Below are 23,052 nucleotides of genomic sequence, written 5' to 3' on the forward strand. Positions count from 1 at the left end.
GTTCAGAGTTTCTTAGCTCACATGTTGGAATACTTCACAAGGACCTTCAAATGAGGGGTTATGTAACTGTACTGCAGCATGTGGGGCACTTTGCTCATAAACTTCAGAGAATCAGCAATTCTTGCTGAATTTTATAAAGCGTTTTTCCATTTTATAACTCAAGAAACAATAAAGACTGGTTCATCCCTGCTCAGTTCCAGGGGGCTGCTGTGAAGACTGAGAACTTGCTCCAGGCTATGGCTTCAGAAACAGCTCTGGGGAAATCCCCTTTCATCTTCAGAAGCTTTTGGGAGAGGCTCAAGAAGAGACTTTTCCTTTGGAAAAATACATTGCTGAGTTTTTACTTGAAAGTGTTGTTAACCTGAGGTTTAATATATATGACCTGAAACAAGTCTCCTTTGCTCACTGAGCAAAAATAATTCTTGGGAGAGGGTCAAAGAGCTATCAGAGAACCCAAAGCTACAACATCCACCAAAGCATTTCTGAAAGTATTATTCATTTGTAGTCTTGGAAAAGACAGGGAGCAGACAGTCTTTAGGAAAGAGCCTGGATCACTTCATCCTGTCCTTTCTCCCAAGGAGATGGCTGGGAAAAGGTGATAGAAACCCCATTTAAAATAAATGTAAACACTTCACAGCTCTGTGCAAATGGGGGGAATCTTGAACACAGAGCAGTGGAGCAGTCAGGATTGACAGGAAAAAAAAAAGAAAATCAACTTTTGCTTCAACAGAGATGCCAATGAATGATCTGGAGTAAAACAGTGGGACTTCAGGTCACAAACTGAAACATCTGCAACTTGAAAACCATCTCAGAAAACCTATGGACAATTTCTGCATGGCCCAGTAATACCAACAAGGAATAGGACAAAGAGCCACCAAACAAAAACCAGATTATCTGGCATCCCATCACAGTCTTGGATCACAACCAACCCAGGGATGAGGGAATACAGGCCACTCCTGTTCTGAATAACTGGACTGGGGATGATCCTGGTTATGAGCCTGGACTGAGGATGATCTCCCTGAACATTGAGCACTGATCTTGTGATGCTGCTCTCTGAGATGAGGGCAGTCTGTCTCTCTCAAGGCAGCTGCCAGCAGTGCTCAGGAGGTATTGCAAGATGCAATGAATGAAAGTACAAAACATAACTCTAGTTCTGCCATCACCTGTCACCTGCTTTCCTGCTCTTCATATTTTGCTGCCACTTCACTTCATTATTCTACAGAAGAGTTATTCCACAGAATATTTAAATTTTCTAGTCCTGATGACTGAAACCAAACTGGGTAAGAATCAAAACGATTTGAGGTAAATCACTGCTTTCTCAGGAGTTGGTGGGACTGGGAAAGATCTGAAACAACTTCACTGAATTTGTGCCTTTCTTCACCCGGCAGGGGGGAAGCTACAGAGCTCAGGCACATTTTGAGAGCTCTCAGACATGAACACCAGCCAACTCTTCAGTGCTGGCTTAGAGATTGTGCCTCAAACTTCAGGTCCAACACTCTTTCCAGCTGTTAGCAGAGAAGCAAACCGGACTCACCCTTTGTGGAACACTTCAAATTTGATTCCTTTGGAGCGAATTGCGCGTCGGAAGCCGCGGTGGTTGCGGTTGATGTTCAGCTTGAACAGCTGGTTGTACTCTGCAGTGAAATAAGGACAGGGAGCAGGGCTGGGAGTCAAAGGGGCTGCAGGGCTCCATCCCATGCACCTGCTCAGAGCTGTTTTATCTCAGTTTGGCCCACAGCAATCCCCCTCAGGAGGGTGTTTCAGTCGGGCCCAGGGCGTGTCCCTGTGCCACAGTTCAGGTCACCCTCGCCTTACAGGGACAGAACCCAAACTGCAGGGAAACCAAAGCACTGTGAGCTGACAGCAGGGTACTGGGGAGCTAAAACTGCAGAGTTTAGGGCTTCCAACATGTCAACAGTGTTTGTGGCTACGAAAAAAGTACTAAAGAAAAAGAGTGAGGCTGGAATGACTGGGAAGAGGTGTTTTGGATAATATAATTAATACTGGTTTAATTCATGACATAATAGCTACCACCAATATTTTGGGATGAGGGGGAAGAAATTGCCAACACAGCTGGACTTCACCCCCCAACAAACCCTTTCATAAGAAAGAAGAAAACTGGTGGTGGGAGGGTCTCTGGCCTGGTTCACAGTCTGACACCAGCCTGTACTGTCCAGGGATTCCCAAGGTGCAACATTTGCCCTGCTGTTCCAGAAAAAAAGTACTCACCTGGACAATTGTCATTGTTAATTACAGGTGTTTTATTCTTTTGAGGTTGTTCCTATGAAAAAAAAAGAGACAGACATCACATAAAACTGTCAGGTATTGCTTGAAAACAGACTAGTGACCATTTTTATTGCCAGCTCTATTTTATGCCTATACCAGAAACATAAGGTTTTAGGGGTTATCTAAATAAGAAGAGTCATGGTATATTCAAGACTAAAATACTTGGACTGCAGTGTGGTAACAAGGATAATACTGCAGAAAGAAAAAGGCAAAACATTACATTAAATATGAGAGCCATAGATAAGCTACATAGTCACAGTCAATTCAATCCAATCATCATAAAGTTACTGACTGGGGCTGTAAAACTCCATGACAAACTGTGCACCTTCCAGCACACAGTAATTCTGTTCCTCCTGCATTAGCTGCAATAATAAGCTACACAAGGAATTCATCACAAATCATTCAGGGAATTGTCCTACTACTATTTTTCCTGACAATCAATCTGCCACCAAAATGAATTAACTTTTAACCTAAAGCAGAGTACAAACTAAATCTCTGGGGAATGAACAAGGACAATGTGGCCTAATTATTGCAGCTACTTTGCAAAACTGATTTCAGCTGTAAAGGAGAAAGGTGGTATATTTATTTGACTGTTGGCTAAGGAGTAAAGACCTGGTTCTGCTTTAAACAAAGGAAAACAGATTAAAAGGAACTATGCTGATTCTTATTCATTCCCCAGAAAATTACTCATACAGACCAATTCTGGTTTCAGCCACCCTAATTGTGTTACTCCTTCATTAAGGCCTCGAGTCACTCAAACCTAAACACAAACCTGGTCTGACCATCACCAATTTCCCACAGGTAAATGAATTAATTTTAGTGGAATTACTGCAAAATTTATTGGGAGGTAGAAATGTAGGCTCTGCACTCTCCCAGGGCTAAGCATTAGCCCTGCAAGAGCAAGGTCTGGTTTTGCCTTACAGAGAGAGCAGCAAAGCCCCAGGATTTCTACTGACAGTAAGAGACCAGTCAGTCCCTCCTCAGAAGCCCTTCTAGCTCTCAGGGGTTTGAGTTTTTTCAGACCAGAGACTGCTTTTCAAGGTGAGAGGAACAGGATGACACTGGGGAATTCCAAGGAAAGAAGTAATACATATGTGTATACATATTTTTATATACATACACATACATACATGCACATACGCACAAGGTTTAATTAGTAAGGGTGAGAAACTTGCACGGCCCAATATAGATATATTTCCTAATTAAAACACCATTTATTTGATGGCAAAGATTAACCCTTTCAATCCATTTCTACAAGTCTAAGAGAGGATCAAATGCAATATCTTTAAAAGCTGTTTTTTTAAGGGAAGAGGACTTAGGGAGATCACATCTAAGGTGGTCCTTGACAACAAATTTGTGTGCCCTGGTGCTGGGTGTGTTTGCACCCCCAAAGAAATGAACTTTGACACATTTTGCCAACATTGGAAAGAGCCTGATTGTGCCTTCAGGGGGGAGAGGTGGGCATGGCTTAGCACTGAGAGTGCTGCTGACACAGAACCTGCAGACACCACCCTGCCAAGGGGAAGGTGTGGGGACCATCGAGGTGCAAAGCTCAAACCTGCAGCCAACAGGCTCAGCAGCTCTGTTTCTCAGAAAAATAAATCTGCTCTAAAAGCAGATCCAGGCAGGATGTGTAGAAGTGTTCTCCCTTTCCTTGGAGCCCTCAGAAGCTCATGCAGTGCAGGGGGGACAGACTGAGGGGCAGAAGAGCCACGACACACTCACCGCACTCGGGTACTGAAATTCAAACTTCACAAACGCATCCAAATCTCTCGGTGACACACCTGGGTGAGACAACAAGCAGCCAATCCAAACAGCCAGTACAGACACTGTCATTGCAGCTGTCATGTCCAGCAGGATTCTCAGGAGCACCCAACTGTTTTACAGCAGGACTCATGACCTGCCTCTAGACAAGTGAGAACCCCATCCATCAAACCAAAATCCATGGAAAGTTGGCATCCAAGGGAAAACACCTGGGATTTCTAATGTTGTTAGTCCTAAGAGTCTGGCACAGATGGGTTACAAGCTCCCAGGAACAAGGGGCTAAAAGCAGTAACAGTGGCTGGAGCAAACCCTGTCTATTGAAGGGTCAAAGTGTTGCAACTCATAGGCAGGCACTTGTAACAAAATAGGAGGCAAAAATGAAACCTTAACTATGACCCAGTTATGAAAATTTAAAGGAAAATTCAAAGTTCTTCTCACTGTCCAGATGGAACCCAGATTCTCTTTCTCCACCTCTCTGCTTTTTTAAAAATACTGTTTAAAGTTTTTTGGGGGAGAGCACGAGCCCAAAACATGGTAACTTTGTTTTACTGAGAGAAATGCTGGCTCCTGAAGTGACCTTCAAGATAGAGAAATTTCATTCCCCATTACTTTCCTTACCTACTCAGAGGAAAAAGCCCACATGCCCTCTTGAGTACACACCTGGTGGGGCTGGTAGGTTCATCCCCCTGACAATAAGAAGGTGCATTTCTGTGCTGTTGAGATCAGAAAATATCCTGTGAAAAGACAAAAAAGCACATTCATCCCATCATCAGGTGATCCACTGCCAGACCAGAATGCCATGGCTATTTGTCAGAGCTTTTTCAACAGTGCACTCCTACAGAGATCATCTCCACAAAATACAGCAGAGCAAGGGAAGAGCACAAACAGAGCTAAAAATATCTCTGCAGCCAGGAACAAAGCCCAGGAGGCAACAGCATGGAGGGAGAAACACAGAGGAAGGAGGAATGGCTGAAGAAACAGAATATAAGAGGGGAAGCTGGAGGCATTTTGAAAACAAAAGAATCAGCAAGAGAAGGTAGAGAGCAATTTTGTATTTAAGTTGTTGAGAGTATCCTTTCAGGAATGCTGAGCATAATCCTGGATGCCACCCAAGTTTGCTGAAGCCCAGAATTCCCTAAGCAAGGGCAAAAGCTCAGGAAAGTCATTCCAACCTGACTGAGAAATACTCTTGTTTTTCCACACCTTATCATTTTAAAGGTTCTTTCCTCAAAGTGATGGCTTGGAGGATCCATTCCTTGTGCTCGTGCAAGCTGTAGGATCTCCATATCCTTTTTACAACCTTGTGCCAGTTTCTCAAACCTGTAGAAAAGGCAAAAAAAAAAAAATCAGCAAAAAAACCCCACATGTGCTCGAAATCAAACAGAACCCAGAGTAACCCTCAGCCAGAGCTGAGAGCAATGTGGAGAGGCAGGAATCACAGTCCCAACCCTTTCACACAAGGAAAAACTCAAACCCCAATATCTTTAGGGGGTGAGGCAGACTCAACCCTGAAACAGCAGCTTTGGGGATGGCTGAAAGCAGGCACTGGCTCTTACCGAGTTGTTTCTGCTACGTTTCCCAGATGCATGAACTGCTTGGAGTACTGCAAACACCTCTGTCAACACAAACAAAACCAAACACATTCACTCATGACCCTCACACACATTCATGACTGGCACATTGCTGAGCTTGATGACAACCTAATTCAAGAAAAACCAGGCATTTTCCTGAGTCACTCAAGAACACTCACCACCCCACTCCTCAAGTCCAAAGCACAGCATCTGTTTGAGCTGTTCTCCCTTTTACTTTTGAATCACCTGATCTGTAGATATGATGTTCACCTTCAGCCTAGTTTTAATATTCAGGTACTTTTTCCAAATGGAGTGCTCATATTTAAGAGTGATAATTTGCTACTCCCAAGCCTTCAAGCACACCCTCTGACTTTAACTATCCATAGAATCCAACTCTGAAAATCGTCCATTTTAGGACATGCAATTTCAAAAGTATTTTAAAAGAAAAACAAAAAAAAAGACCCCACTGGAACAATGATGGGATTATAGTATTAATAAACCCCAGAGAAATGTACAGAAGAAACTCCAAAACATTTCCAAAAAATATAAAACAGTCACCTCATGTTGGTCCTTCAGCAATTTTACAAGCTGTGCGTAAACTTCATCTGCTTTCTGAGACAGCCTGACATCTTCATGGTGTACAAAGATAAAATCACCCTCATCATCTGTAGGAGGTGATGGCAGCTGCAACACAAGAACACCACATTTCAGAGCCCTTATAGGGAAAAGTAAGCACTTAGATGTCCAAGAATAGGAAATAAAGCAGAATATTACCAGTCCTACTAACCTTGGAAATATCAACAGTTTTGCCAGATTTTGCCTGCTCAATCTTTAGGTCAAGGCCCTTTGCTGTTCTGAGATAAGTCTTTGCCTGTTCGAGGTTGTTCTCCCTCTTTGCTTTGATGGCTGCCTTCAGGTATTGCTTCTTCCTGTTCTCCAGAAATTCCAGCTGCTCCCTAACTGAAAAACAGTTGTACAGAAACACTCACTCATCTGACACTGCCAATGCCCCTGCCACAGGCTTACCCTGTTCAGTTTACAGCCAGGAAAAAATCAGTGAAAGGACAAATGTCAAATCAGGAGATTTCCTTACTGCACTCAACTGTTTCTTGGGCACTTTCAAACATTTAAAAAAGAAACAAGCTTCCTTCTGGAACAGCATCCTTCATCAAAAAAACCTCACAGCACTTAACAAGTGTCACAAGAGTGATTACAGCCCCTAATTTGCAGGCTTGAGACAGATTCCAGCACAGCTGACTGGTCCAAGGGAGAAGCTGAATCCAAATTTTCAGCTCTCCATGTTAACTTCTAAAAAACAGCAAATATTATGAGCATCCTCTAGAGTAATTTCCTTCCTCTCCCCTGATTTGCCAGAAAAGAATCCTGATGAACCAATGTGCAGGCCCACTGAGATGTATCACCTCTGCTTCTCTGTAATCCCTTGTTCTCTTCGTTTCTTCTTAATGCTTGAGTCTCTTCTTTCCTTGCCAAAACATTAAGGACAACCACAGCAATAAATTGCTTTACATTGTGCCAGGTTAGTGCATCAGTCAGCCAGGCAGTTCTGTTTCACCCTGAGGGAACTGCCCAGGGCAGAAGGGAAGGAGGATGGGGTTACAGTGGAGAGCCTGAGCACTGGCAGCGTGTGCCCAAACCCCACTGGAGTGGTGCCTGTCCCTCACTATCTGCACAATTCATCTTGTACACACAACTGCTCAGTGACCTTAGCAAGGCAAGAGCAGAGATTGATGAAGCCCTGCCTGCACTGCCAGCCTGAGATCCCTGGGTGAAGCACCAGGCAGGGAACTCTGTGTGATGCAGGGAGCTCCATTAGATCAATGAATAATTCACACTGGCAACCTGTCCCCTTTAATGAGGGTATATGGAGAGTTCAGCTGTGAGCAGAGTTAAACATTATGAATCGATACACTTGGTACATCAAAATTAATTAAAAAACCTAATCAGCCTTATAATTATACATGCTGTCTCTGTGAAATAAAGCTGCATGGCTGGTCTGGGTCTGCCCTCCAGCACACACAGATTGAGGCTCCTGTCAGAGGAAATCTATGACACACATTCACAGGCTCACACCTAAATGATAAAGTCTTCACCAAACTAGAGCAAACCACTTGGATGTGGAGCACTGGGGATGGGGATCCCTTCACTTACCAGCTGGAGGGAGATGATCCATTGATTCTGCCTTGTCCAGGGAGGAGGGTGATGCAGCTCGTTTCAGGTGCTCAGCAGAGCTCTCCTGAGCTGCAGCAGATGAAACTGGAGTTGGCTTAACAACCTGAGTGGGCTTCTTGGCAACTGGGGCCTGGGGAAGAGGCTCATTCTACCAAAACAAAAACAAATGCATATTAAATGCAAAAAATCTATTCCAAGGTTGAGGACAGTATCTCAAGCATCAACAACCATGGTTATCACTGTATCAGTCTTTGGATATCCCTTTTTGAGGGGAGCATTGCATTCCAGACACTAAATTTTAACTTCTGGAGGTTTATGAGCCATGCCAGGCCAGCAGGTAGCTGATCTATGGAAGCCATAGATGGAATAAAAGGAATGTTTAACAAGGCTGTGATTTTTAAAAAAGTAGAGGCATGCAGAAAAAATATCATCCAGGAATTCTCTCCATTAAAAGCTACTCCAGTTGAAAGCACAATCAATCAGCAAGGAAATGCAGAGAGAAATAGAAATCAAAGCAAAGTCTAAATGCTGGTGCAGCCTGACAAAAAGCAGTAAGAGCTGAACATCCTGGGAAAGAACAAACATAGGAAGCTACTGGGATGCAGGATAAAAGTATGGATTTAACTTCAGAACAATGTAAAGGAGTGGTGAGGATCTCAAGTGTTTGCTTTGAAAATAAAATCTAAATACAAGACAGCTATGAAAGAGCCAAACCCTGCACTCACAGACTCTGTGGTACTGACTGTAATAATAACATCTCATCTGTCTCTCCTACTCTATAAAGGAAACAAATGACTACTGAGATCCTGTACTCCTCAGACTTTTGGGAATGTATTCCAGCTCATTTCCTTACCTGGAAATCCAATGGCCTCATCTCTGCATGCCACAAGAGATGGCAATTGAACCTTTACACATCCTACCAGGCAACACTAACCTCCTCCTCTTCATCATTCTCCTCCATGTTTGCCAGCTTGCTGGCAGTCTCCAGGACAGCAGCGATTGTGCTGCCACCATCTGTTGCTGCAAGCCCAGGAAGAGGGGGAAATCCTGTGCAGGAAAGGAACACAGAAGAGAGAGTTGCATAAGCCCCATGGTGTGTCTTCCATAGCACTTGGTTACTGTGAAGCTCTTTCTATCCAAATACCTATTATCTAGTGTATTTTAGTGTTCAGTCTAACTAGACTGAGGCCAAGGCCAAAAAGCCTTGCTAGATCAAGTCTGAGTGGTGGCTTTAGATCAGATCTCTCACAGACACCCAGCTTGAGGGGATGATAGAAAAATGATGCAATAACTGAGCAGTTTTCCAAGCTGAGCAACTGGCAGCCAGCCAAGTAACCTCACAACCTCTAGATTTCAGTAGTAGGGATGCCCCCAGAACCAGCAGAGAATTTAGTCCCATTTTTTCCCCTCTCAGTGCTGCCTCACTTTAGCAGGCACACAGTCCAGCAGAAAATCAGTGCTACCCCCAGAGTAATAATCCACTGTTGACAGCTTGTGTGGTTGTTACACACTCAGCCTCTGCTGAAAAGGTACTGCAATGCAGAGGTGGCAAACCAAGGCAGAACCAGAGGAGTTAAATAAGAAGTGTATGAAGAATAATGTCCTTCATTGTTTTGTTATTCTTTCAAGTATGGGAGGAAGGCTTGATGCTGGAAGATAAACTCTCACTGCCACATGACCAGTTAATGTCAGCTTCAGAGAACAGAGATCCAGAGCCACTACTATACAATGTCTGTTAATACTTCTCTCATTTAATATATAGCAAGTATTCTTGCCAGTCTCATGAGAAATGCTAAGTGACTAAACTGCTTCTAAACCTAGAGATGGCTGCTACAGCACAAGTTTGAGGTACTCAGGCAGGCAGAACAGAGAATCCTGTGCTGCTGCCCCGTGTGACATTTGATCCACTGCTCAGCAGCATTTCTGTTTCCAGGGAGTCCAAGGCTGGTACTCATCACCAGGCAGATGCCATGAAGGGCACTGCCATCCCAGGATAATTCACTGGTGGTTTCAGTGACTGCCTGATAATTGTCTTCAGTGTAAATCACATGGCCCCTAAATGATGGCTGAAAAACACAGCTGATGTGCAAGGACACTGAGCAGTTCTCCACATTTCCAAGGGTATAAATATGGAGTGCCTCACTCTTACAGAAACTGGTATTTACCAAGAAAGAGACCACATTCTGCAAAAAGGGATGCTAAACTGCCTTTCAGGGACAGCTTCAAAACAGGAGACCTTCAAAACCACGCATGACCTGACAGAGCTGGCAGTGCCTACTCTACTACCACTGCAGTGCTGCCATTGCCACATTTGATAGAGACAAAAGTACCACAAGGTCCATCTCTATCCTCCAACTTAAAATCCAGGCACTGCTTTGTAGAGCTGAGTGTATCCTTCAGAAGAACACATCAGGCCCAAGATAAAAGGAAAGATGTTTCTAGGGGAGAAATGGTATCATGCAAATGAGAGGCAGAGCATTCACAGATGACCTTGCCCAAACTTTTCCAGACACAGCACTGGGTGTTCTGAAGAAGATAAACAGGACACAGTGTCTCAAGAAACAGGCTCAGCTGCTGCCTCTGCCACTGCCTCAGTGTGACCATGGGCATGGTGTGCTTCATCTCTGCAGATGCTTTTAACAGCCAGGAGAGCTGCAATACTGATTTGATGTTACAAGGTGTTACAAGGGGATATGCATTAGATATCAAGTTCTGAGGCTCCTGATGGGAATCAGCAGAATGGGGGACATCAGGAAAGTTTTTTCACTTCTAAAAACCTCTTTCCAGCAAAACTAAGGAGCCAATATAACCCAAATGTAGTCTTTCCTCTAGGAGGGCTGACACAGAGGATAGACAAGTGGCATTTTTAGCACCTGCCTATAGTGAAGTTGTTGAACTTTTCAAATAGTGCCAGTTTTAAGTTCCCATACTGTCAATCAGGCTGTCAATATGCACGAATATTCAATAGTGTCAGTGTTTGGGAGCATATTAATAAAAAAATCTCACAATACCATCAAACAGCAAGGCCAGCTACTCACTGAGAAAAAGGAGGAGCTGTTCCACAGGATGAGCAGGCAATACCTGCACAGCCCCTCCAGAGCCTAGCAGGTGTACAAAAGTTGGGGATTAGGACATTTTACAGTCACACTTACCAGGAGGAACAGGTAGCTCAGAAAAATTCACTTTTCTCCCTGCCTTGTGGGCTCTTATGGCATCTTGGTATTGCTGCAATCAAAGGCACTCAGTAAGACATAAAATAGAGCTGACTGTGAATTAGCAATCATCTGTATTGAACCAGCATAAACACTGCACAAGACTCAGGATTTTACTACAAGATGTGCATTGTCTCTGTTTCTTCCTCCGAATGCTTTCCAGCTTCCCCACTGGATCTCTTTTCAAACAGACAGACAATACACAAATTATTTCAGCCTTGAAAAAGTCTTCAGCAAGAGAACTGATTCAAAAGGCTTTGGTGGATGCAAAGAGCCACACTGCACTGTACCTTGGCTATCCTGTCGTGCATCCTGCCCTTGCGATCGTCCCCGCTGGCCTTGGCCTGAGCTGCTGCTGCCCTGTACCTCTCCAGCCGCTGCTGCAGCGCTTCCAGCACCGTCCTGGGCTGCTGCAGGGACTCTGCAAAACACAAAATGCCACATCACCAAAACACACAGGCTGCCTGTCTCCTCTCCTTCTTCAGAGAACATCACTGGGAAGTTTCAATATGCTGTTAGAAAGTTCATTAACTTTTACTTCCATCACTGTTACAGAACAAAAGTAGACTGGATCAGCAGCAAACAATACTCAGGAGCATCAGCCAGGCTTACTCACTCCTGCTGCAGTTCAGTGGGAGAGGTCAGACTTTAAAGTGCTTCCCAGCTGTGCTATTTTCATGACTTACTACATGTGTAGTGCATGGCTAGCAGGAGACCTGTGACGATTTGAGTGATTAAGCAAATGCCTAATAAAGCAAATGCCTAATAGAGACCTGAAGTTTCATCACGTTGAGATATTTATGGTGCTGGGAGGTCAATTAAGGCGTCATTGATGATTTTTAGGATTTGGTGGTTTTCACAAAGATTGAGGGCCATTGGTTGTTTCTGTATGTGGACATGAAATGCAAAAGTCCTACCTGAAGCTTCTTGGGCCTGAGGTTCAGGTGTTGCAAGATCCTGGGAACTTCCCACCCGAGGTGGTACTTTTTGCTTGGATGCATCTTGTACATGTCCTAAGCTTTCAAGATCTGCAAAGCAGGGAAAGCAGGAAGTTTCACAACATCTTCCATACACAGCAATTACTGCTGCATGTCACTCAGAAAACCTTCAATTTGATCATATTATCTTCCTGAAAGCTTTCTGGCTTCCAAACAGTATCTCCACGGCTAGCTAAGTCTAAGGTTCCCATTATCTACAGAACATGCTCTATAAGAGAAAATCTCAAATGCTGATTTAATTTTGGTTAGGGCTGCTTGAGGGGGGGAAAAAAAAAAGTAAAAGTAGTTCAAGTATTCTAAGAATTCTCTCCCCAAAATATAACTTGGTATCTTGGCAGATGGAAAGAGTGAACAAGTCTGCTAATTGACTAAAATATTCTAGTAACAAAAGATGTGCTGGGAAAGGGAGAAAACTCATATCATCTATTCAGAAACTCCTGTTTCTGGTATTGTGTAAAAGAAAACTACAAGATTATTTGCTGCAAAAATCTTGCACTTTTTTAAGGCAAGGTTATGCCTCGGGTGCAGTTCCTCTGCAATGCCATTTAGTGATCAGTAACTTGAGTCATGACTCTCATGATTTCTGAAATAATCTGTCATTTAGTGTCTTAGAATAAAATAATCTACAAAAGTAAATTGTTTAAAACACTGGGCTACAAAGACCAAGCATTAACTATTGGTGGGGATACTGCACCTACTTAAAAAAACATAAAACTCTCTTACCAGGACTGAGGTATCTTTAATATTGATAATTTCCTTTAAAAATTAGACTTTAGTGCACTGCAATCTGTTAATCTGACCGTTATGAATTTTAGTTGAAGCACATAACACCATCAAACATTACAGTAAATTTTAAGAATGTGCAATTATCCTTATTTCCCTTCCACTTCAAATACTGGCTGCTGTTATCTACACTTAGAAAACCTGGAATATGAGACATCAATACTTGTTTGAAGTTGTAATTCACAGAGAGTAACTGCAATGTAAGTAATGATCCCTCATTTCTCTTCATTGGTCTTGATTAGACTGTGAACATGCAGTGAGCCTCAGTCCAAAACAATCTCCAGTTCTTTTAATAGCTTTGCAACCAAATGCAGAATCATTCCATTAGAGCACAGAGAGACTTCTGAAAAGGTTTCCTGAAGACAAGCCTTACCCTGAGGAGATGGAGGCATATTCTGGAGGTCTATTGGCTGCCCACTGTCCAAAGCTTCCAACACCACATTAAATTTCTAACACAGAAAAAACAAAAGGTTTATTCTGGTCTGTCCAAGACCTGCCAGCTGCCACAGTAAGTACGTGACATTTAATGTAAGTGGGTACAGCACAGGGTATGTTCAGCATTTGGGATTTCTTGAGTGCATACCTTGCCTGCCTTCATGTATTCCTTTGCCTTCTCCAGGTCCCCTTGCTGCTTGGCTTTCAGAGCTGCTAATTTATACTCCTTCTGCCTCATAAGAAGGATTGCTCGTGTGCTGCTGTGCTGGGCATCTGGGAGAATGAGACAATGCTGAGACTGACACAGAGCATGCAAGATTTGCATCCCTTTCTACATCCATCTATGCAAACCCACATTTGTCCCCTTTTGCTGTAAGTCACAACAGACATCTTACAAATATCCTTTCACCTCCAGTCACCAGAAGTCCTATCTAACACAACAATTCCACTTTTCCCAATTTAAAGAAAAAAATATAAGGTCTTTTAAGTCAGTATCTCAAAACTCTTTAAAGGCTGGAATTCCACATGTCAAATAATGAAGGAGAAACTGAGGCACAGAAGTTAAGGATACTGATCCAGTGCACAGAAAAGCTCTAAAACAATAACTGATTCCACTGCCAGAATCTCAGCATTCCATGGACCACTCTGAGACATTCAGCAGGAAGTTCCAGCATAAGCAGTGCTTTGCTACACTCAACACAAACACCAGGGAAGATGCAACACTAAAATAGGGTTGCAACTGCTTCTCCTCTCAGATCACAGTACCTGTTTCCACAGAAGGATCAGCAGCAGCACGACCTTGCAGGGACTCTGATTCCAAATGCTCCCTTGCCTCAGGAGAAGCCCTCTGCTCATCATGGGCAGCAGAGTCAGCTTTATTCTCTGGTGAATCTCCTGAATTCTCTAGCTCCACTCTCATGGTTTGAGGTACACAAGAAGAACTCTTTCCTGTTGCAACAGGAGGTGGCATTTCTTCCTCATTGATTTTTTTGCCTTTCTTCACTGCAGCCAGCATGGTTTCCAGGGTCTGGCACAGAAGGAACAACAGAGTCAACAGGCATTTTCATCAAACATGTTACCAGCATAAGATGATTAAAAGACAAATTCATCCCCTTACACATGACAGGCTCTGTCACACACATCACCACAGACTGCTGCCCTTCAGCTCCCTGTTCTTCTGCAAGGAGAAAGAACTTCAGTGCCAGTGAAAGGTGTCCAGATACCAGAGCAAAGGCCTTGTTACCCAAAGCAGGTAACTGCAGGTACCCCAGCACCCAGAATTATTGGAGAGCTGATATGATCCATCAGCTTTGTCACAGAAAGTCACCAAGGAAGCCATTTCCACCAACTGTAGATGGATTTTGTGCATCTTTAAAATGTAATAAAGTAGGCTATTCTGAAATGCCACCGCCTAGATGGATCCAGGGAAGGAAGGGCTCTGCAAACCTATTTAATGCAATGAGAAAAGCCATTAAATACTAATAAAGGAACTGGAGCTTCAGCTCACCACCTATGGTAAGGAGCTCTCACCATCTCTAACTTGGGTTAACTGCTGCTATTTTTTTAAAAACCCTCCTCCTCCCCAAGTATTACCTTCCTCAGTATTTTTATTTTTTAAATTTAATTTGAGGCTCAGACAAAAGACCACCATGCACTTCAAGCCAAAACAAAAGTTTTACTTCTTTCATCTTCCAAAGAAACTGAAATGGAAGCACAGAAAGACAACAGCAACAAAACCTCATCAGTGCCAGAATCACTGCTTTTTTTTTTTTAGCCATGCCATTGTTTGATCTATTGAGTAACAGTGGCAGAGATACTTTGCAATGACTGCACGTGAAACTGGGGTTCAGACCAGCAACCCATAGGCAGCTCTGTCTTCTCCATGTGGGGGTGACAGTCTGAGGCAAAAGTTCAGTTCCAAGCTACAAAGAAGAGAGAACTCTACACCATTTGTTGACATGTAATTTTGCTAATTCAGTAGCTGTGAGCTGTGTAGTGAGCTCTGGTCTATTACCCTCAGTTACACTGCTTAGGCACAGGGAAACTCCCTAGACTGAAAAATAAAGGAAGTGGCACATCATGACTGGATGGAATAGCTGGTTTGCCCATCCCTGTGGCTCTCAGAAAGGCCAGGTGGTTTTGTGTACATTCCTGGCAGGGCTGGCAGGCAGTGGACACACACACACACACATTTTTCTTGGGCTTTTTCTTCCCCGAATTTGGCCTCAATTGCTCCCTCTGTACCCCAAGACACCTGGAACCCAGTGAGCCATCACATCCTGCCCCAGTGCACAGCCCTGAGCTGTTCAGCTTTGCTGCTGCCTGAGGTGATGCAGAAGAGCTGCTGAAAGCAACGGGGAGAGAAAGGCCCTGCCCAGCAGTAAACAAGCACTGCAGCTCACTGCAAGCACGCCACCTGCCTGGAACACGAGAGGCTGGAGAGACTGCTCTTTGCTGCAGCTCTTAATTGCCTTCTTCAGAAATCCTGCTCTATTCCTTCTCAAGCACAGCCAACACTCAGGGAAAGGCACCACCTCCCTTTGTCTGACAGAAGTGAGTGGAAGGTGAGTACCTAGGGGATGGCAGCAGTGATGAACTGCAGGGTCTATATGCTAGGAGAACTGCTAAACTTTGCTTTAAGGTAACATGAGCAGTCACCACCAGTCAAATTCAGACCCAGGCAGGTGGGTTTAACTTCAGCATGTACCACAAACCCTGCCTCCAGCTACCACCTGGCAAATTCAACAGAAACAAAGCTCAAAAGGCAGCTGAAGCCACACCTTATCCATGTGTTTGCTATATCAGGTGGGTAGTCAGTAACTACCCACAACAAACGTTTTTAAAGTAACACCAGGCAGCACACGAAAATTGCATTTCCTGTCAACAAAGTCAGGCAGCTGGCAAGAGCAGCCTTCAGAGAGCTGCCTTGCCTCAGCCTCAGCCACAGCTGGTGATCCCCACTCACCTTCAGGCCCCTCTCGTAGCGCCGCACTTTGGCGCTCTCCCCCGAGCCCCTGGCGTTGGAAATCGCCGTCCTGTAGTCAGCAATCCTGCCCTGGAGCGTCTGCTGCAGCTCACTGGTAACAGCAGGAAGTGAGGAGGTCTCAGAAAAAACAATAAAACAAATCAAGAAAACTTATTTCATCCAGCCAGACGAGTTTTCCCACCGCACCGAAAAGCAAACACTCCTCTTCTACGCACACACACACTCTGCTGTGAAGTGAGTGCAGGAAAGAACAGCCCCTGAAACAGAGGAGGGTTTGTGCTGGGCTAACGGGCCCTGCATCCACCTCTGGGCTCTCTCAAAAGCCTCACAGAGAAGAATGGGTGGAGAGACTGGGGAAACTCTCACTCACAGAGTAATTGGAGCCATGTGGTCGGTGAGTAGGTGAGGAGAACACTGAAGCCTCTCAAACCCCACACAACAGAGGGTGTGAAGAGGTATTTTGGCACAAATCTTGACTTATTCTTTTCTCATTTTTAAACCATGCTAGTTTGCTCCCTTCTGGGCTTCAACCTGGTTTTACAACAAGAGCTCTTTTTCCTCCTCCTACAGCCTGGAATCGGTTCAGTGACAAAAGCAGCCTAAGCAAAGTCACGAGCAGCAACTTAGAAACTCTCCACAGCCACAGAGACCCTGCAGATGGCTCCTGATGTAATTATTGCCATTATCTCTATAGAAACCCTCTCAACCCCATTTACCAACAGGCCCAGTGTACAAGGCACTGGAATCTGTGGCACACAACAGAAACATGCAGTGACTGAATAAAGGATTTGACTGCATGAGGACTGACAAATTAAGCTGAGACAGATAATGCTACTGAGAAAAACCCCAAAACTATTGAGTTACAACATGTCTCACAATTTCAGCACACTGCTCAGTACTCTCAGGGAGAAGATACGAACTCTGGAAGTCTACACTACAGTCTGCATGCTCCTGTGTATAATGAGGGACTAAACATGCTTGTCTCCAATTGTTTACCTCTTCAATTCTATGCTAACATCTGAATTCATCCTTGGAAACAAAGCAAAAGGATCACCTGCCCTCATACAGCACTGCTTTCCTTGGAGGAAACAGCAATAGGAGTTTTTTTCTTTCTTGGAGGACAAGGCCTCCCCAGATGCTTGACAATGACCCTCATACAAGCCAAGTGACACCAGTGATTCAGCAAAACTGTCAGAAACACGAAGTTCATTCCTACCTGTGACTGCAGTTCAGGTGGTTCAGCTTCTGCTTCAGCTGGGGATGGCTCTGTTGCTGTCATTTCATCCTCACAGCTTCCTGCCTCACCTTCTTCCCCCAGAACTTCTTGTAACTCTGCCTAAGGTAAAAGTAAGAGCCAACAAAAGGCATTTCCTCAAAAGCTTCTCCATCCTCAAAAGACAAAAATAAAATCAAGTCTAAAGTGTCAAAAGCTTTGGATGGATCTTGAACCCAAGTGAAGAGCCTGAAGATCTTCTACTCCAGTCTTTTTTAAATTCAATCTTATTTTTTATTATTAATTTAAACTGGTTCCAGATAGCACTGAAGAGCCACACTGCAGCCCCAAGATCACCACACAAGTTTGTAGCTGGAAATCTGAAGCTGGAGAAGTTCAGAGAAGTACTTTTACAAAGATTATGCAAACCTAAATTTCAAATTTTCAAAAAGCCTCTACTAGCAATGGCAGTCAAAACCACTGCTTGACACTCCTTCCCTAAACCCTGCCAGTTAGATGAGTCACTGAAACAACAGAGACTTTCCTGGGGTGTTCTCTCAGGCCAAGCACTGCTTGAAGCAGAAGCAAAATGGTGGCAGACAGCACTTCAGGGAGACTGTCCCTGGCTGTCCTTCCTCAAATGACATGGAATGGGATTCCTGCTCTTCCCTCAATTCTCTAGGACCCCCACACATATAAATGCTAGGGAACTCTCTTACTTTGCTATGCAGGGAGATGGATCCTGCAAAGACTTGCATCTAAGGTGCTTTTGCAATATTTTAGCTTCTCACCAGAAAGTTAACAGGTGTTTTTGCTAAATGCAGTTCTGTTAAAAAAAATTACAAAAAATACATACTAAAACTCTTTGCTAATAGTTATGCATACCAGCAGGTCTGTATCTTTCTCCAAGTCCTCATCATCTGCATCTTCCTCTTCATTCAGGTCCTTCATACACTCTGCAGCCATCTTTTCAATATGATCCATGGGCAGAGGAGCTGTAAAAGGAAATCCCAAGGAGCCATAAATCCTGAGGAACAGTTATACCCAGTTAACACTGGATATAAATCCTGAAGGAGCTGCTACCAGCTGAAAGAGAGCAGTGCCCTCCCCTCTTGTGCCCCCTTTATTGCACAGTGTTGCAGGCAACTGAGAGTATATTGATGGATAAGGGCAGAGACTGGGAAGTGAGCAGCCAGGAAAAGCAGCCCTGGTGTTTCTGCTCTGACACTTGAGGCAGGCAGTAAGCCACTTGCACATTTTCTGCACTGCTGTCTTGTGATGATGAGATTCAGCCTTTTCCAAATTTTTCTTGGCTCCTTCATTTTGCAATTTTGCTTCTGGTCTTCATCCTGAAAACTCTACTTAACTCCTCATTGCTGAGTTCTCATCTGTGCTTCATCCTGTGCCAACCACATCTTCCTAAACTATCAACTTCCTCCACATGCTCTCCAAGGTGAGGCTGTTTGCCCACAAATCCCAATGGTCCACGTAAATGCCTCTGATACTTCCCTATGCAGACACATGACTGTGACTCACCAGTGGCAGTAAAAGCTGCAGAAAATACAGATCTCCAGGACAGAGCTTTAAAGTCAATTTCAATGGATCCCATTCACTCCCTGCATTTGCTGAATCAGCTGAAAATTAACCCAGGTACAAAACTGTTTCTGTTCAAATAATCTAATTGACCCCATGGGTGCTTCAGTATTTGTATCAAACATGCTGCTCATAAATTTGACCCTTAGCAAAACTTGGACTGCAGGCCATACCCAAAGGCAACTGGCTGTGCAGAAAACTGCAGCAGAGGCAAAAAACCTAATCAAGCCTCCTCAGATGGTTTTTCAGCTCTAATCCCGTGCAGCAAGATGAGGCCACAATTTCAAACACGTGAGCAGCTGCCCAGCTGGCACTTATCACAGACAGCAGGGATCTCTGGGCTTAAGATGTTCCAAGAGTGCAGCTTTTGCTGGAGGAGGAGGAGGCCATTCCCCCACACCCACCAGAGCTCTAGGATGTGATCCAGGAGGGAATTAGTGCACCTGGTGCTCAGCCAAGAACCAAGCCCATGAGTTGCACTGGATCCCCTTTTCCTGCCCTTTCCCAGACAGGATCTGTTTGTCCCCAGCCCTCACAGCTCCTCCTTCCCAGGCAGATGGAGACCTGCCTGCATCCTGCCCCCACCTCTGCACTGGGCCAAGTCTCAGGAGTGCCCAGTGCCAGCTGCTCATCCTCCATCAGCTTCTAACCCACACACTCACAATTCTACCAGGAAAACAGAATAGCTGCACGCTGCTTTGGAAAATCCCCTTTTAACCACACATTTAGAAGGCACAGTAAATGTTAGGCATAGTAAATGTTAATTTTGCACTGCTTGAAGTTTTATTTTCCTCTTATGAATAAAAGGACTGAAACAACAAAATAGATGACATGAGGGTGAGAGGGATGAAAAGCTGGCAACAATTCAAGAGCTCCTGATACACAGATTCACCCTCAGAACATCATCCTGCAGGTTTTAGCCATGAGTAATCTGTGTCCAATGGCAGAAGTTCTGCTGTTATGCCTATTTGCACAATTGTGCTTATTAGCTTTAAGAGTTTACTAAAATTTTGAAATGCGGAGAGTGGAAACGATTTAGAATTTAGTTTCAGATACAAACTTGTCCTTTGTCTGTCACCAGCCACCATGTTTATAGAGTTGTCTTGCCTAAATATTTCAAAATTCTTCATTTCCCTGCTGCTCTGTGTGAAGCCCCTTCAAATATTACAGGGAAATGACTGCAGAGCTGCAAATAAGGCTGTAGGTGCACTATCCCCTCCTTCCTGCATTCCTGCAGCTGCTCACACCCCTGTAGGTCCCATTTTGCTTTCCCCACCTCAAGCACTGGCTGCCACCCCAGCTCTCAGACAGGCAGGGAGCAAACCTGGTTCAGCTGAAAAGCTGCCACAAGAAGTCAGGTTTATTTTGGCAGAGGAGCTCCTGAAGCAGCTCAGCCTGCAGCTCCACAAACACAGACGTGCTCAGAGGCAGAGCATGCTCACTGAGGGGCCCTCACAGCAGCAGCAGCAGCAGCCTTGGCTCATGGCAGGTTACAGCCAGCCTGTAAACCACTGCAGAGCTGCATGCAAACACCACCAGGCCAAATAAACACACACTTGAAGCATTAAGAATGGTAACAACAGTCCATTCCAAGAGACACTGTAACCTGCAGAACACAAGCTACAGGATTCTCCAAGTGACTGCATCAGTATTTGCCTCTGAAAAGGGGATTTAGTTTTGGTTACAGACTCCAAGTAACTAAAAATATAATGCTCATTATGTAAATTCATTCTTCAAACAAAAACACAAGAACAACCACATGACAAACAACCCACCCTCCACAAGAAACATAATTTCCCTTCTAAAATCATCTAGCGCCTACTACACCTTTTTATGACTTCATATGCTAAAAAAGCATGTCTTAATTTAGTCATTAAATGGGCCAGCCACCAGAGATCTTTTTCATATATCTACAAGAGCAACAACAGAAAAAAACTTTTACATTGTTTGTGGAGTAATAAATTAAACCTTGCGAAGTAAAGAAAAGAGCAGTTGCAGGTTCAGCTTCTACCAGTGATAGAAAAACCATTTTAGATAAATTTAAAGATTTTTTTAAGATCAATTTAACAAAGTTAAATTAAATTCAGATACTTTAACTTACTTTTCACCTTTGGTTTTGGTTTTCCTTCTTTCACTTTTCCTCCTGTGATAGCAGCAAGCTCTGCTTCAAGGTCCCCATCATCCTCACCTTCCTCTGCACCCAGCAGCATCTCTTCAGGATTGAAATCCACAAACAGCCCCAGCTGGAGCCAAGGGAAAGTAACAATACAGAATAATAAAATACCCTGGAGTTAGAACAAAGATGACACTCACAAACATCACACTGCATGGATTATTTAGACATTTTCATGCATTCTGAATCCTGTTCATTTTTTACAGCCACTATCACACCACTTGTATTACCACAACAATGCATACCAGGCACCCATAACTGGTGTAAGGTACATAAATCTTAACACCCCACAAGTATCCCTTAAAAACTCGACACAAACCATTTCTTAAAATCAATCCTGTTTAACAGTCTGACAATAACAAGGTAGAGTAAAATGTTTGTTTTCCTGAGCCTCATGGAGCAGATAGCATCAGGGAAGTTCAGGGCAGTGTCTTTAACAGCTAAGCTAAAAAATATTCACTCATGGCTCACACACATCAGGTCTGACATGTGCACACTGCAGAGACTTCACCCTTATCTCCTGAAGAAGCTACATTTATAAACACAGAACTGTTCTGTCTTCTTCTTACATCATTTCTAAATCCCAGAAACAAACCCAGACATTAAAACCCAGCAATGCCCACACTGCACTGGACTGGAGAAAACCATCAGAACTGGCTGGGACAGATCATCAGCTGAGAGATAACATCTCAGGAACAGCATTAATAACAGTAATCAGCATATGGCAGCAGGGGTTAGCACTCTCTTGTGGCAAAACATTCCAAAGTACAGCAAAGGAATCTCTGGGCTCTTAGTCCAAAAGGTATTCTTTAAAATGCCACTTCATCACTGTTTTTGTGTTTCTGAATAAGATATTCACTGCCCCAGGAAAATAAAATTATCTAAAGTATGCTAAATTTTTTTTATGAACATGAATGAACAGAATTAGATTCATCCTATGAAGAAGGTGAAGCTCTCCTCAGACTTTTTCAAAGCACAAACCCTTATTGATTCCCCCATGGCCAAGGAGGCAGCACTTCAGTTTCTCTCCAGCACAGGAAAAAGCATCAGCTGTCATTATTCTGAGGGTCAGCAATCTCCTTCTGTCCTGAGGATCTGAAGTGCTGCAAGAAGCTACCTGTCAGTTTATAAATTAATGTGACAGGTTTTTTTTAAACTCAGTAGGAATCAAAGTGCTGGTGGCTACTGCACTGGAATATTCTGTGCCCCTCTCTGGACCATTTTATAATCCCAAGGGAGAATGTGAAACAGAGAGCTGAGAAACACTGGTTCAGGGAGCAGCAACAGCACTCAAAAGCAGCAGCAGTTTATTTCCTAGCCCTGCTCCTGCCCTTGACATTCCACAAGGCACTGGGCAGATCAGTCAGCCACCCTCTGCCTCATCCATCGCTCAGCTGCAACACAAAACTAAAGTTGCACACTTGGCTAGAACAGAAGGAAGGTGAAGACAAGACTTAAACAGGAAATATTTACAGCAGTGATGTAAAGATTCAAGTTCTATGGAAGACACACAGGCCTTCCATCAACGTGCAGAACAGATGAGGAGCACACAGGATCTGCTCGTTACCACACTGCAAGTGTGGACAGTGAAGCAACTGCTGCAACCACCGAAGTCAAGAACACAATTCAGCAGTTCTAGCTCCAAGTCCCAGCCCATTCAAAAAGGAACATTTCCAATGAAATTAGTAGCATTGAAGCAATGTTTAATAAAACAGAAAAAGTAAGTTATAAAAAGCTTGCAGGTGATGTATTACACAACAAAAAACCATTTTAAATTCAATTAATTTGAAAGCGAACAAGCCATTTGTTTAGAAACACTTATCTATGATGTAAGACAGGCTGAAAAAT

General features: G+C 43.8%; 1 protein-coding gene across 1 annotated transcript in view; it reads right to left on the reverse strand.

Annotated features, from left to right (window-relative positions):
- The window catches only part of CC2D1B (coiled-coil and C2 domain containing 1B), a 28,451-nt gene that overhangs the window by 3,679 nt on the left and 1,720 nt on the right, over positions 1-23,052 (reverse strand). The window contains exons 3-22 of the mRNA XM_071436733.1: positions 21,133-21,274; positions 18,324-18,433; positions 17,442-17,561; positions 16,205-16,342; positions 14,005-14,266; positions 13,388-13,512; positions 13,178-13,253; positions 11,941-12,051; positions 11,314-11,444; positions 10,964-11,036; positions 8,746-8,858; positions 7,791-7,959; positions 6,409-6,581; positions 6,180-6,305; positions 5,607-5,665; positions 5,254-5,370; positions 4,711-4,784; positions 4,012-4,070; positions 2,230-2,281; positions 1,535-1,634 (exon numbers count right to left, since the gene is read on the reverse strand). Of these exons, the coding sequence (XP_071292834.1) occupies positions 1,535-1,634; positions 2,230-2,281; positions 4,012-4,070; positions 4,711-4,784; positions 5,254-5,370; positions 5,607-5,665; positions 6,180-6,305; positions 6,409-6,581; positions 7,791-7,959; positions 8,746-8,858; positions 10,964-11,036; positions 11,314-11,444; positions 11,941-12,051; positions 13,178-13,253; positions 13,388-13,512; positions 14,005-14,266; positions 16,205-16,342; positions 17,442-17,561; positions 18,324-18,433; positions 21,133-21,274 (2,330 nt within the window). The remainder of the gene's footprint in view (positions 1-1,534; positions 1,635-2,229; positions 2,282-4,011; positions 4,071-4,710; positions 4,785-5,253; positions 5,371-5,606; positions 5,666-6,179; positions 6,306-6,408; positions 6,582-7,790; positions 7,960-8,745; positions 8,859-10,963; positions 11,037-11,313; positions 11,445-11,940; positions 12,052-13,177; positions 13,254-13,387; positions 13,513-14,004; positions 14,267-16,204; positions 16,343-17,441; positions 17,562-18,323; positions 18,434-21,132; positions 21,275-23,052) is intronic.

The sequence above is a fragment of the Agelaius tricolor genome, unplaced genomic scaffold, assembly GCF_023055355.1.
Source record: "Agelaius tricolor isolate 1412-34295 unplaced genomic scaffold, bAgeTri1.0.p SCAF_11, whole genome shotgun sequence".
In the NCBI taxonomy this organism is placed as follows: Eukaryota; Metazoa; Chordata; class Aves; order Passeriformes; family Icteridae; genus Agelaius; species Agelaius tricolor.